General features: G+C 52.1%; 7 protein-coding genes across 7 annotated transcripts; 4 read left to right on the forward strand and 3 right to left on the reverse strand.

Moving 5' to 3' along the window:
* Positions 1-3393: 3393 nt before the first annotated feature.
* On the forward strand, positions 3394-4461 carry SAICODRAFT_62763 (acid protease; the record flags this gene model as incomplete). Its single annotated transcript, XM_019169941.1, has 1 exon — positions 3394-4461. A coding segment is annotated over one exon (1068 nt), but the record flags the coding sequence as incomplete, so codon positions are not given.
* A 157-nt stretch (positions 4462-4618) lies between these two features.
* SAICODRAFT_86102 (NAD(P)-binding protein) lies at positions 4619-5672 on the reverse strand. The gene has a single exon (XM_019171422.1). It carries the CDS (start codon positions 5572-5574, stop codon positions 4750-4752), a length of 825 nt encoding a protein of 274 aa, XP_019020918.1. The 5' UTR covers positions 5575-5672; the 3' UTR covers positions 4619-4749.
* Positions 5673-6569: 897 nt separating this feature from the next.
* Positions 6570-7182, forward strand: SAICODRAFT_32295 (uncharacterized protein). Its single transcript, XM_019168172.1, has 2 exons — positions 6570-6974; positions 7034-7182. Exons 1-2 carry the CDS (start codon positions 6731-6733, stop codon positions 7090-7092), a joined length of 303 nt encoding a protein of 100 aa, XP_019020919.1. The 5' UTR covers positions 6570-6730; the 3' UTR covers positions 7093-7182.
* SAICODRAFT_73962 (uncharacterized protein) lies at positions 7138-7973 on the forward strand. The gene has a single exon (XM_019170904.1). It carries the CDS (start codon positions 7328-7330, stop codon positions 7892-7894), a length of 567 nt encoding a protein of 188 aa, XP_019020920.1. The 5' UTR covers positions 7138-7327; the 3' UTR covers positions 7895-7973.
* An 85-nt stretch (positions 7974-8058) lies between these two features.
* Positions 8059-8920, forward strand: SAICODRAFT_191341 (uncharacterized protein). The gene is made up of 3 exons (XM_019166055.1): positions 8059-8388; positions 8442-8572; positions 8633-8920. The coding sequence occupies exons 1-3, from the start codon at positions 8198-8200 to the stop codon at positions 8728-8730; spliced, it is 420 nt and encodes a 139-aa protein (XP_019020921.1). The 5' UTR covers positions 8059-8197; the 3' UTR covers positions 8731-8920.
* Positions 8921-8983: 63 nt separating this feature from the next.
* Positions 8984-9559, reverse strand: SAICODRAFT_32296 (uncharacterized protein). Its single transcript, XM_019168173.1, has one exon. It carries the CDS (start codon positions 9541-9543, stop codon positions 9085-9087), a length of 459 nt encoding a protein of 152 aa, XP_019020922.1. The 5' UTR covers positions 9544-9559; the 3' UTR covers positions 8984-9084.
* Positions 9560-13489: 3930 nt separating this feature from the next.
* Positions 13490-14541, reverse strand: SAICODRAFT_68215 (transaldolase; the record flags this gene model as incomplete). The annotated part of the gene is made up of 2 exons (XM_019170367.1): positions 14523-14541; positions 13490-14467 (listed from the first exon to the last, which is right to left on the reverse strand). Exon 2 carries the CDS (start codon positions 14462-14464, stop codon positions 13490-13492), a length of 975 nt encoding a protein of 324 aa, XP_019020923.1. The 5' UTR covers positions 14465-14467; positions 14523-14541.
* Positions 14542-15000: the final 459 nt, after the last annotated feature.

Genomic DNA, 15000 nt, shown 5'->3' on the forward strand with positions numbered 1-15000 from the left:
CCATTGGCGTCGAAACCTCCTGCTTTCAACCCTAAGAGCCGCTTTTTCCTGAACATCAAGGGGTGGGTGTGGGCAGTCCGGTTTAATATGCCCGACTTCGTAGCAGTTGTAGCAGTTAACAGGCTTCGTATCCCTCATGGGTTGGCCTTGGATGCGAGCACCTTGAGGTTGGAATCTGACGGATTGACCTCTGGTTGCATTCCCATTGCCAACGTTGTTTGCCCAGCCGCTCCCTGGGTTATGAGGGACCTGCCGAGCACGAAGGTTCTCATAGTTCATCCTTAGTTCCTGCATTTCTTTCTGCAGGCCACGGATGATGTCATTGGAATCAGACTTCGAGGATCCCACGCTACTGCCAGAGGCCGAGTGTGTCTCGGACAAAGCAGGCATATCCGTCACTCGGGGAGCCCTGTGTTGGCCACTGTGCGGGATGGCTTTCGCGGCTGCTGCCTGCCAGAGCTGTGACATCTGGTTCGAAGCCTTCAAGACATCCACCATAGCGCGCGCTCCACTCGCCTTCTGAGCACATTCAATAACGATTTCCAAAGAGAGACTAGGGCTATTGAGGTCAAGGTCCCTGTTAGAAAGGTTCCATGACGTCATTTCCCGAATCCTCTCATCAGCCAGCCCACCGATGAACTGAACCGCCAGCAAGTTCTCGAGACTGGATGGGGTACGGCGAGCAAGGTCCCGGGTCTTCTGGAGATACTCAGCCAGTGTAAGGTCTCCTTGGCACCAACTGTTCAACTGACTGACAGCTTTACGCTGAGCCTCATACTGAGGCTCCCCAGTAGAGTGAAACCTCGAGATAAATGACTTGATCAACTCCTCATAATCCTCAAGTAACTCATCCGTTTGGTCATTCAACTATAGGGCGGCAGGAGAGTTAGGGACCAAGTTTGACTTGAAAGCTTCGAGCTTCCAATCCGCAAGATATTCTTCGTCATTGATGCTGAAACGAAGTCCCTTTTCAGCCACATTGAGCGAGCGCATATAATCCTTGGGCTTTTCCCCCGGATAACCGCTAAACTTCCTGACCGTGGTGACCATGTGGGGATTCATGTGACCTGACATGGTCGGCAGAGGAGGGGTGTTCGTACTGATTGTCGACGAGCCTGAGTTGTTGCTGTTGTTGTCTGACGACACTGTTGCTTTCAAAGGTGTCGACGTAATGGTTAACTGAGTAAATGCTGTTGATAGGTCTTCGACCAAAGCAGCGGGACTAGGTTGGAAAGGGGTTTCAGGGGTTGAAAAGGGGTCAGGGGTAACTTCTGACTCGACACAGTTGTAGGGTAAATGCTCTAGGAGAAGAGCAGCTGATAATTCGTCCGCCAGTGTACGGAACCGACGACCTCGACGATGTCTTCCTATGCTGAAGACTTGACCACAACGCAAACAGGGGTGGGGTAAGAGGCAAACTGCTCTCCCGAACCGCACAGGTGACTCAGACACTCAATAAATGCTCTTGTTACGACTGACCGAGCCTCACCGAGACCGCCAAATCTGAAGGCAAAGTATCTCGGAGCTAACAAAGCAGTGTATTGGGTATTGGTAAGGTCTAGGAGTAAGCCCCCTCGACGACTAGATATAGGGTAAGAGCCCTGACTAATCCCGAAACGAAATAGTGCGCCCACACCGTTAGCATGCCACCTGGGGCAGGGAAAACTCATGCTAGGGCTGAAACAGACCCTGCATCTGGTACGTCTTCCCTAACACCCGACGTCGTACGAACAAAGGCGTTCAAAAGGATGGCCGGTTGAGGTTCCATATCATCCAACCCTGAGCAAAACCTGTGCTCTGATTGTAGTCAGCTGTTGGAGGTGTCTGTTAGAACGGTTCTTTGACTGGTGGTCATGATTGCGTAATTTGAACTCTGAGCGATGACGACGACCGGCCGCGGTGTGTTATGTTGGGAGTGAGTCGCAGATGTAACCCTAAAACCTCAAGCAGCGTAGTATGTGACTGGCAGCATGTCTCCGCCGAGAATGTCGGTAGCGGGCCATGTAACGGTTACCAGATCGAGTCAGCCGGGCCCAGATATATTGGGCCGAATCAAGGCTGCCGAATTCCGCGGAGTTACAAATGACCCGAATGCAAAAATCTCGAATACGAGGCAGATGAGATAATTTACACATGTGAACGAAAGTTAAACATGGAACAACGTGATTCGTTGTATCGTTACAATCTTCAAGCTTCAATGGCAACTGTTTCCCTTGAAGTGCCCCATTTATGGCCCATGCGGACGAAGGTGCGGAGCGAGCACACTACGGTCCGTTCAGGGTTCGCCGAAGCCCGGTACGATTGCGCGATAAACCTGCTTTCGTGATGCTCGCGGTGAATACAGAGGTCCCGAGAATGTTGTCTTGACATGGCTGGGACCAGTCTCCCGATGCCGAGCTGAAGGATCCTAGATCCGGCGAATTGCAAGCGTGCACGACATCGGACCGTGATGGTATGTCCTAACCTTGGTAACCATCATGGAGCGTTGCTATTTACGTCATCTCACCGTGTATTTCTGCCTGTCCTACGCAGCTTGCATTGGTTCCATGGTTGGTTGAGCATGTGGTGCTCAGGGTTCATACACAAGGGTTACCTCTATCAGGCGACTTACCCTCGGATGTACCTTTCACCTCTCAGCACCATCAACTTCACTGATCGAGAAACACACGTCTTGGGAGGAGGTGTGGTCCTGCGATGAAATATATTTGCCGAGCGAGGGAAGTCTTAAGCGGACTTAAGGAGCATATGAATCGGTGATTCCCTACGTTGTTGACGTCCGTCCTGGAGGGGTGGGGTAGGACCGGCCTTCGCATCGGTTGAATTAACCTGCCAGTGACCATATGGATGATGCACGAACATGCCCTGGAATGGATCCCACGCGATCGCCGAACCAGTCTACGGCAATGCCAACCATACGACCTCCCCGTGTGCTAACGGACCGCGGTTGGGATGCCATGCGCTATGTACGCAACTCGAACCTCAGTAACAGCTGTGTTCGTGCTTCACTTCTCATCTTTGCGGCTATAAGAAGCTCACACCTTCATGTTCTTTTCTCTCCTGACTCAGACTACAAAACAACACCTTCACCGGAACATGATTTCCACCCTCATCATCCTGCTCGTCGCCCTCGTCAGCGTCATCGCTGGCAACGAAGGTTATCCAAAACTTACTTTCCCTGCAAGAGTACCATTTGGGAACGAGAAAACAGTGAAGTACTCCATCTCGAAGCGCACTGCTGGGTCGAACCTTTCCTCCGGTGATCTCGGCAAGCGCCAGAGTTTCGATGCTCCCATCTACATGCCCTCAGTCGCTCCTGTTGCATACGCCGGATACTTCATCAATAGTAAGTATATCGTTGGGAATGTCTTCATCAACCCTTTTTGACAACAGGTCGCGTCAGTTTCGATTGGAACCCCACCTCAGAATATTACCGTTCAACTTGACACCGGCTCGACCGACTTATGGGTCAAGTCCCCCAGCATCCCTCAGTGTGAAGCCGGCAATTGCACTTTGGGCACATACGATTCCTCGAGCTCCTCAACTTTCAACAACCTCAGCGAAGCCTTCTTAGTCCAATATGGAGACTACACCTACGGGCAGGGTACTTACGCTACCGAAACGGTGGTCATCGGCAATGACACAATCACAAATGTCACGTTTGGATATGCCACAGCTGCAAACTCAAGCGAGAGTTTGATGGGGGTTGGTCTCGAAGGAACAGAGGGTTCAGCTACGTTTACGTACCCTACTATCGTGGAGGACCTGTACAACCAAAGCCTTATCGAAAGAAAATTCTTCAGCCTTTATTTGAACGACTTCGACTCCGGCGTAGGTGAGATTATCTTTGGAGGAGTCGACAACGACAAATTCGAAGGCGACCTTAGCGGACCTTTCCCAATCCTCGCAAACCCGGCTACTGGGCAGGTGGAACGTTATGTGATCCCGCTCACAACCTTATCCCTCACTATCAACGGCTCTGCTTCGAATGTCACAGGCTTACCTCTTGACGTCTTACTCGACAGTGGCGGGCAATACTGCCAGTTTCCCCCGGACCTCGTCGACTATGTGGCTACTGCCCTTGGTTTGAATTCTTCTGAAGAGGCAGGCGGCATGTACTTCTGCCCCTGCGATCTCTCTGTTCCCAGCAGCGATGACACAACGGATAATGTGCTTTCCTTTTCTTTTGACAACGGCACAAGTTTCGTCAATGTTCCCTTTCATGAGTTGATTGTACCCGCTGCTGATAATGACGGGGCTCCGCTTGTGGACGAGAACGGAAATCCAGTATGCCAATTGGGTTTGACGTATGGAGGCAGCACCGATTACTCAGCCTCCTACATTCTCGGCGATCCCTTCTTGCGCTCTGCATACGTTGCCTACGACATTGACAACCTCAACATATATGTTGGACAAACAGTCTTCAACTCGACTACCAGCAACATTACGGTGTTTCCTGTGTAGCTAGTTATGAGCGGCTGTGTTGTGATAATTCCATCGGAATTTACACGTTTCTTCTTGACTGGGTGGAGTATTGTCTTTACTCTTTGATTGCATTCAATATGAATTTTATAGTTCAATGAACCTTTCTTGTTCTGATCGACACGCATCACTTTTTCTTGGCCGCTCAAGAAGCATTTGGCCCCCTTGTCTCTTGATTCTTTGGAAATCACGGTCTTTGATGTTTGATGGAATAGTTCAATGCGTTGTTGAGCTTCTCTGTCACTGTCTTTGTGCCTGTGACGCCTAAGCTCAAGGCAACGTATACCCACCATCAATAAGCACGTCACTCCCCGTCTGGAAACTGCTCGCATCACTCGCGAGATACAAATACAACCCCTTAATCTCCTTAACATCTCCCTGCCTCCCAAGCACACTCATCCTATTCGCCTCATTCTCCGCCTCCGTACTCGCTCCCATCTTGGTCTTGAAGAAACCAGGGCTAACCACGTTGACACGAGCGAACTCCCGCCATTCGCGTGCGAGGGATTTGCCGAGGTGTGTTACGGCTGCCTTTGAGGCATTGTAGATCGGTTGGTCGACGGGAACGTTGACGATGTGTGCGGACATGGAGGAGGTGATGATGAGGTTCCCGCGGCCCTGGCGTTTGAAGACCGCACCGGCGTATTTTGCGCAGTAGACGACGCCGTCGAGGTTGACGGACATTTGTTTGCGGTATTCCTCGAGGGAGGTTTCGAGGAGGGGCTTGGAAATCGCCATTCCGGCGTTTGCGACAAAGACGTCAATTCCGCCAAAGTCCTTCACGACTTCATTCACACCAGCCTCCACCTTCACTGGGTCAGTAACCTCCACTTGATACGCTTTCGCATTGATCCCGTGCTTCTTGGCCAAAGCTTCTCCCTTCTCAATCGCGGCTGGGTTGGAGTTGTACCACAGTGCCAGATCAGCGCCGGCTTCGGCCATTGCCTCTGCCACGGCGAACCCGATCCCGTCGGCAGCGCCAGTGATGCAGACAGTGCGGCCTTTGAGGGAGAGTTGGTCGAGGACGTTGGTGGGGGTGTGGGGGACGGGACGGGAGGCACGGGGTTGAGCGCAGTCTTCGACGGACATAGACATCTTGACGGAGTGATCTTTGGACTTTAGTGAAGGATTGATTGATGGAAGAGGATAGATATCGATGGAATGGGACGAGGCTTATATACTCGAGGAATGGGGATGTCGAGGACTGGTGGGGTTATTCAATAAGGGGGGCCATTGGTGGTGATTTACGTCACAGCTGCTGCTCCGCGCTCGGAACAATGATTGTCCGAGGAGCGCGAGCGGATCTCCCGCTCAACACTGCAGCGGCCGCGGCGCGGCGCGACGAAGGCAAATTCGAAGAATGTCAAGCTTAACACCAATGATACAATACAACGTGTTCTACTTGCCAGTGTACTGTACCCCTACCAATGATCTCAAATCTAACCGCCAGGTCTAGAATCCAACAAACGTTCGATGTCAGTTTTCGAACCTTGATGCATATGCCCAACATTATGAGTATGGTACCCAGGAGGCCCGAATATAGATGCCCATCTCCCAAAGCTTGATGCATGGTATTGTTTATCTGATAGGCTAAGTAATACTCAGCTTGCATCCGAAAGGAGTCATCTTACGGTTGCCAAGGCTTCGTGGGAAAAATATGGGTGTCATATTTTACGTGATATGACTCGGTCGCATGACTCGATGTAGCACAACAAGATCAGTCGCACAGCTCGTCAGCATGACCAGCCCTTTGCCCCGTCTTACCGGGATAATAATGCACTGCAAAACAAACACAGCAGCCGACTCAGGTCAGCGTCCACGAGCAACCCCGACATAAAAGGATTACACTGGCTGTGGGCGTTACGTCTCAAACGAGGGTTAGGCGTGTGATGAACGGGGTCCGAAACGACAAGTGATCGATTATCGAGGCTGCTTGCATGTCGCGTTGAACTTACTAAGATATGTGCTACGTGATACTGTCCAACCTTATGGACGATTCCCGGGTTGGACGGTCAGCTCCGGACAATCGAAAGAAAGAAAAACATTTATTGATAGTAGCCACCCATATAGACGAGAAAAACCTGCATTCCAGCCCAAACCAAACCAAACCCTCCGAGTGTCGCCATGTCAGTACCATCAATATATTGCAAGACCAGCATGCATAGATAGTTGCCATCCTCATCTTGCCCATACGGCTCAATAAATTCCATCGAAGGACAAGTTCTTGCCCTCATCAAACGAGAAAGCAACCATGTTGTTATCAGAAGTTTCACGGCTGGAAACAAGTCGCACAACCCGCCGTACATTCCTCCGTCCAAAAGATCAGAGGGCAGCCCCATCGCAGTCACGACTGTCCACGAAGTGTTCAGGAAGACCACAGAAAAAGACGCCACCATCCAGAATCACCGACAAAGGCGCTGTACTATTGACAAGATCAGTGGACTCTCCAGAGACGATGATGGACACGTCCGTCACATTGATCGCGTATTCAATGACTACATCATCATACAGTTTGAGCATCGAGAACGGACGGGGAAGCACGTCTTCCTCGTACCTGTTATTATCGATGCCTCCGAAGTTTATTTCCCCAATGCCTGCATCGCGGTCGTTTAGGTACAGACCGAAAAATTTCGCGTCGATATATTTTTCATCATAAAAGAGGGGACGGCGGTCGCACTCTTGTTTGGGCCTTGCTAGCTATAGCTACGGATCATCGCTAAACGCTTCCCAGTTACTATACCTCCAATGTGCTCACATCCATTTCTTCGTACCCTTCTCCCTTTCCTCACGAACGACCTCTCGAAACAGCCATACAATCCAACGTAGCAGGAGGCCCAAACGCCGTATCATGTATAACAGCCTCCTCGAAACCCGACCCCCCTTAACCCCCTATTTCCATGACCATATAACCCCATCATATCTCCAGAGTCATTCCTTTCTCATTCAATATCTCATCCCGCTTCATAACGATGACCCGCGCACCGCTCCTCCTCCTCCTCCTCCACGTCCTCGGCACAAGCCTTCTCAACGGGGAGGTAGTGACGACCGCGGTATCCACCGTCACAGCCCCCGCCTCCACCTTGACAGTGACGTCCACGCTTGGCGATATCGGCGCCGTCTCGACGACTGCAATTCCGAAAGGGCACTTGCGCGTCGAGGTGGCCTCATCTGCGGTCTCCGCGCACTCCCCTTCCACCACTACAATCTCCAGTTCAATTCCATCATCGCTTTCGTCTTCCTCGTCGTCAGCATCAGCGTCAGAAGAAGAGGCCACGACCTCCAAGAACTCAACCGCAACCGTCTACGTCCCCAAAGAAGCCATCGCCATCACTATCCAAACCGCGAATGCCGACGTCGGTGCGAACGCGTATGGAGGAGCGGCCGCTGCGGCTGCTGGTGCGAGGAAGCACAATGACGAAGGTGCAGGGAAGTTTCTTGTTTTGACAGGGGTTGTGGGGGTCGTTGTTGGGGTTGGGATGGGGTTTGGGTTTTAGAAAGCCACGGGGAAGATGGGGGGTGAGGATTGAGGTGAGCGTCGGGTACGTGGTGGAGGGAAGGCTGATTCACAGAACGTGATCTTAGAGTTTATTTTAGCGATATATACCCTTGAGCACTTACATACGTTGGACTGCCTATAATTCTAATTCTTATTCCTTGAGCTCTGAGGACTTTGGGTTCCCACGCTTTCCCGGTCCGTCGCTTCGCTACGTCGGTGTACATGATGCTGCACCCTGATCGTCCTCCCATTACTTTACGAACTGGAAAGTTCAAAGATAAGAATTGCCGAGATAAGGCAAAGCCGGGGTTCGATTCGCGTCAGGCCATGGTTACCGATCGTGCCTTGCTCAGGTTGCAGCGGCGTGGTGACGTCTCTTATCTACACTCTATGGATCTCCCAACGCTGTGCATATAAGTTACTCTTCCTGCCCTTCCATAGACTCCAAGTTACAAACCATTATAACAAAGAACCAAACTTCTGCCACTTCACCGACCACAATGGAATTTCCCACCGAACCAGTCGCCCGCGGCGTTGAAATCCCGCAAAAGAAGGAAAACGAACTTTCTGTTGAGCAGATCCAAGAGATGACCGACAGTGGGTACCCAGTTTTCTGCGCAAAGTGGATCAGATGCTAATGGTGAGTGCGGCGAACAGATGCTTCTAAACACATCAAGGAGGGTGAGGCGAAGGGGAAGGGAACGGAGATTCAGCCGCCAAAGGATTTCAGGCCAGGGATGAGTGATGACCTTTGAATGGCGACATTACTTGAAGACGAGAGAAGACGAGGATGGGGATGAGTTTCGAACTTGCCATTGAGATGTTTACGACAGGAACGACGTATGAGTTAGGGATGCAAAGACAGAATGATACCACGATTGCAATATCCAGATTCAGCGCTCATTTCCTGCATGTTCGCCGTTATTGCTTTTACACGAGTCCATGTTCGAGAGAAGATGCGCGTGTGAGAATCTGGTATGAATTTCGATGACAACGTGATCCACTGTGGATCCCCAAAGACTTCCATAGCATCGCGGACAGCAGATAACCAGACAACACGAAAACACTTCACAGAATCTAAAACCAGACAACGAGATAAAATTCTACACTTACGCCGCCTGCGTAGCACGTCCCGTCCTCCCAAATCCCTTCGTCCCCAAAACATCAATCCTGCCCAAATCAAGGTTGCCCGCACCAGCAGGCTTACCCAAGAACCCAACACTGATCAAATACATCAAACTCTTCCTCGTGTTCTCCGCAGGACCATACCCAAGCTCCTCCCAACTCTCCCTCTTCGCTCCACGACGTGCGAATTGAGCAAGTCCACCATCACGGATCCGCTCCAAGAGGGGAAAGAGAGGGTGGCCGAGACCTTGCTTCTCGATGTCGTCTTCGAACTTGGACATCCAGGTCTCGGCGTCGACGGGTTTCAAGTAGTAGCCGGCGGCCTTCATGACCTCGTACCACCCATCAAAGGATACTTCCTGGTTAATGGTGTGGATGAGCGATTCCGGTGCGTTGCTCAATTTGTGAAGGATCACATCCGCAACAACATCGACAGGAGTCATGTTCGTCCACAGCTCCGCATCCTGCTGGTAGATACCCATCTCAATCGCACACTTTGCCAACCTCCAAATGAAATCGTCCGTGTTCGACACACCTGAGTCACTTGCACCCACGATGAATCCAGGACGGACTACGTAGACAGGATACCCACGTTGATGTGCAACCTGACAAACACCCTCAGCGACGTACTTTCCATGAGCGTATCCGTCAGCGGCGACCAGCGCAGTTTCGTTATCCTCAACATCAAGCGGCGCCTGTCCACCACCACTGATAAAGACGACATGCTTGACATGCCTGGAGGTCATGGCGGCCAGTACCACATCCCTTGTACTCACTGCATTCGGCGCCTTCAATGCTTCATATGGCTTGACCCAATGCACAGCCGCTCCGTTGTGCACGATGCCCGTAACATCGCCCGCACACAACCTCTGCCAAAGCTCATCCGACAAGCCGATCCTGGGCGCAGCAAGGTCGCCTGTCCAGAACTCAACACGGGATTCGTATTCGTCTTTCCAGTACAGCGCGGCCTTGGCGGCGGACACAATACGTTCGCGGGCCTCGGATTCGGTGGATGCACGGACGTGACAGATAACCTTAACACTCGGGCGACGGAGGAGTTGACGGAGGATGAAGGTTCCCAAGAATCCTGTACAACCCGTAACGAAGATCGTTTCCTTCACCTCGCCCTTTACCAAGTGCGAGGCATCGAACTTGTCCTTCGGAAGAACAGCGGAGAGGTCCTCGATCTCAGCGGCAAAATAAGCCCTGAGTGAGGTCCTCTTCGCACTCTGACTCTCCGGTGCCAACTTAGCCTGAAGAGCCGCTGCCAATATCCTGGGCGTCGCCGTCTCGGCCAAAATCTCGCTAGCAGGGACAGCAACACCAAACGTTTTCCTCACAAATGCAGAAACCTGCACAGCAGTGATCGAGTCAACACCCACCCTTGCCAACTCAAAGTCCCTACCCTTCAGAATGTCGTTCTTCAAGATTTCCGCAACGCCCTCACTGATCTTCCTCGCGTCTTCGTCCTCCTCCCGGAGATCAGCCAACCCAGCCAGCCTCTTCTCCTTCACCATCTTCTCCGCAATTCCCTGCATCGTCTTGAAATCCTTCTTCCCCGTAACACCCATCGGCAAAGCCTTAACCGGAAACATCTCCACAACAAGATGCGAAACACCCTCCCTCTTCAATGCTCCGTTAACCGTACTCCTCAAATCCTCTGGATCAGCCGAGTTAGGCGCGGGAACATACGTGACAACGACTTGACTCCCCACAGCAAGCGTGATCAAGTCGCCTACGCGGACGGCACCCATGATGAAGGTATCATACCAACTAAGGTCGACAAAGACCCCATTCATCTTGATCCTCCTTCCCGTCCTTCCACCCACAACAAACGTCCTCTCAGTCTTCTTCACTCCATAATCCGCAAACAAAACCACCTTCTCTCCATTCTCCGTAACACGGAAAGTGTCTTTGGCGTCGATAGCACTCTTCTCATCCCCGTCGACGCAAAGGTAAGGTTCATTCCCCGCATCCGTAACAATGCAAATCCTCCCCTCCGTTCTTCCTTGATCAACAATGACCTTGCCCGGCTCATCGTTCTCAGGATCAACATACAGAATCCTGTTCACAGGCCAATTCGGTTCATAGACACATTCCTCAAAGTCGTCTTCCTCACCGGGCGCGACATCGCACCTGAAATTCGCGCAGTAGCACTCAGAAGACCCGAACATGGCCGAAATTCTGGCACGAGGAAACGCAGCCCGGAGCTTAAACAGCGTAGGCTTGACCAGCGCCTCTCCTCCCGCAAACGCAACCTTAACACCCATACCCTCACCAGGCGCCAACAACCCAGCCGTCATCGACAAAATCGTTGGAGTACCGGTAACAACGTCCGCGCCCCTTCTAATGGCATCAATCATTCTCCTTGCCGCTTTCTCGCCCGGAGACAACTCAACCAACGGTCCCTTGCCTGGCTGCACCTCCTGAGACGAGGCGGGGGGAGGAGTGGGACCGGGCAACACGAACCCAGATCCACTGACCATCACGAACCCCAAGAACGCGCAGGTCATGGCGAAACCTGGCGCTGCGACCAAGCCGTACATCGCATCGACCGGGTATGATTTGCCACGAACTTCACAGTATGCTGCAAGGGTGGCGGAGAGAACGGGGACGGACTTTGGCACACCAGTCGAGCCGGAGGTGGTGATGTACAGCGATATCTCACCTGGCCCGCGCCACTCCCTCTTTGTCCTATCCGACTTCTCTCTCGTAACGACCACGCCCAAATCATATATATCTACGCCTTGCACCTGAGACTTAGGTGTCGCATGGCTATATAGGACTCTTTTGATCCCATGCCTCTCCAGAATCGTCTTCGTGATCGCCGAAGACCATCCCAGATTCAAGGCGAGGAATGAACGGCCGGTCATCCAGCATGCAAGGGAGGCAGCGACCCAGTCCGGTTCCAGGTCCATGTGAAGGCCGATACACTCATTGGCAGTGCAAGGAGAAGCGTCAAGGAACTCCGCGATCGCCCCTGCTCTGGTCACGACCTCTTCCGCCGTCAAAATGAGTTCATGTCCTTGATCGTCTCGAGTCTTGATAAAGTGGAAGTTGGGCTTGGCGTCGGTAAAGGTAAGGAAAGCGGGAAGGGGGTGTTGAGTTTGGATGGTCATAATGTTGGATGATACTGGTCGTTGAAAGGGCGGTATAGGTAGACCGTATGATATTCGTGAAGTAGATGTAGGTGTGTTTGGATTAGGTGATGCTCGACGATCGGTAGGAGCCTCTATCGATGGGAGGGTAAGACCACGTCGACGACTGTCCTCTTATACCAAAATCCCATGCCTTGGCATCATACCTCGGCATCAACACTCCGGATCACCTCTCACACATCAACAAAGCCTCCAACATACTTTCCACCTATCCCCGACACTACTCCATACCCCTTAACACCACCATATCTTGCGGCAATATGTCGTATACACATGCACGGTTTCTCCGGAACGGAACCGCTCTCTCACCCGTTCCACTCTCGATATGCACGGATCAAAGCCAAGCGGCCAATGAGCCTCAGTATCCCCTTAACTTCACTGGCATAACCGAGGGACCGTACACGTACTCATCTTTCCCCGCACGTCATCCTGTGCCCACAAAACACCACCATGTCCGAGCTCGGTCCTCATGGGGAACGGTGTTAACCGGAGTTTACCTCGGCTCCGTCTAACCACCTCCATCCGTAGTCGTTGTCATGAGCTCCTAGGGCCTTGGTTCGAGGTTTGGCAGTTTCGAGTTGCTGATCACCTTCCTTCATGGTGGTTAGTTTGGTGTGTTGCTGCAGTGTGCGCTGTGCGTGGTTGAATAGCGTCGGTTATTTCGGCCCATTTTGAGCTCAAATGGGGTACGGGAATAGCGACAGTTGCCCGAAATTGGTGACGGCCGTGGGATGGTATGAAGAGCATCTGATGTGCGGTGATCAGGAGAATTCATATCCGGCGGATCCGGATATCGAAGCTGGTTTGGCTTGGCTTGGCCGTTGACGTTGTACGTCAATTACGGGGATACAGGACATAAGACAAAGGTGCCATGGAGACCGGTTCCGGCTGCCCGTTGCTTCGGCTGCATAGCATACGTATACATACAACCCTTATCCGCAACATCGAGCAATCTGAGGCAGGCGGTTTATGCTTGCAGTTGACCGTCGACGACGAGGCGCGGGTTGGCGATGCAAGTCGAGATGGGCAACATCGACGGTCGTCGTCACGTGAACTCAACAATTGCGAGGCGATATTACAGAATACACAAACTCCATTTCCTATCATACTTTTTGAACGACCGTATATCTTAGCCTATTACTTCCCCAAGAAAACTTGAATGAGTGTCCAGACACTCTCCCATCATCCCCAATACTCAAAAGTCTAAAATCCAGCTACGCAAACGAGACGCTTACTGGAGCTTAGCCTTAAGCAAGTCCTTAAGGACAATAGCATCAGCAGCGAACTTCCTGATACCCTCAGACAACTTGGAAACAGCCATCTCATCCTCGTTGAACTCGAATCTGAATTTGGCCTCGTCATCGACGAAAGAGACCTTCTCCATCTTGTCGTTAGCAGCCTCCTCAGACTTCAACTTCTGCTCCACAGGCTCCTCAGAAGCAGCCAACTCCTTAAGAAGGGAAGGAGAGATAGTGAGGTAATCACATCCAGCCAACTCCTTGATCTCACCGATGTTACGGAAAGATGCACCCATGACGATGGTCTTGTATCCGTGCTGCTTGTAGTAGTTGAAAATCTTGGTGACGGACAAGACTCCGGGGTCCTCGTGGGACTCGTACTTCTTGCCACCGTTCTTGGCCACGTAGTAGTCGAGGATACGGCCGACGAAGGGGGAGATAAGGGTGATACCAGCCTCGGCACAAGCGATGGCCTGGACCTGGGCGAAGAGGAGGGTGAGGTTACAGTGGATATCGTGCTTAGACTCGAGCTCGCGAGCGGCCTGGATACCCTCCCAGGTGGAAGCGATCTTGATCAAGATACGGTCCTTGTCGATACCCGCCTCCTTGTAGAGGTTGATCAAGTGCAAGGCCTTGTTGATGGTGGCCTGCTTGTCGAAGGAAAGGGAGGCGTCGACCTCGGTGGAGACACGGCCGGGAACGATCTTCAAGATCTCCTTACCGAACTCGACGAGGAGGCGGTCGAGGGTGGCCTCGACCTTGTCCTCGAGGGAACCGTCGTGCTTCTTGCCGTACTCGACGGCGGCGTTGACGAGGGGAGCGTAAGCGTCGGATTTGGCGGCGGCGAGGATGAGGGAAGGGTTGGTGGTGGCATCTTGGGGCTTGTACTCGGCGATGGTGTTGAAGTCACCGGAGTCGGCGACGACGACGGTACCGGTCTGCTTAAGGGCGTCAAGGGCGGAAACCATTTTCTAGACGATAGGATTAGAACGAGATCAAACGAATCAAGCACAGATCAGAACGTACATTTATTTTTGACTGTGTTGGTCTTTGATGGGGATTCAAGGTCGAGATGGATGATGCGCAGTATTTCTACGGGGGTTTGTCATTAGCGCGGGAACTGGTTGGGCCTTGCTGGCTGATACGTCAGATAGCACCCCAAGCAGCGGCACCGCCCGGGATGAACACGGAGGCGAACTATTAGCCGCGCCTGTTTCCAAGGATGGCTCCGGGTAATTCGAAGATACGTTGGCAGAGGGTAAACGTTCTGATAAACGGTATCTATACTGGAATAACTCGACTCCCTGCGCCTGCGGTTAGCATGCTCAATCACGATATCACCAGGTGCGGTCACAGTCTTCTGGACCGCGGAGCGACGACCGAGGATGTAAGCACCGTACCCATGGGCCATGCATAACCGAAACCCAACCCCAAATAACCATACAAACACGAGACCCTGCGAGTTGTGTAAACAGCCGAAGCTATCCTCGGCACTCATCCTATA

The sequence above is a fragment of the Saitoella complicata genome, assembly GCF_001661265.1.
Source record: "Saitoella complicata NRRL Y-17804 unplaced genomic scaffold SAICOscaffold_31, whole genome shotgun sequence".
Lineage (NCBI taxonomy): Eukaryota > Fungi > Ascomycota > Saitoellomycetes > Saitoellales > Saitoellaceae > Saitoella > Saitoella complicata.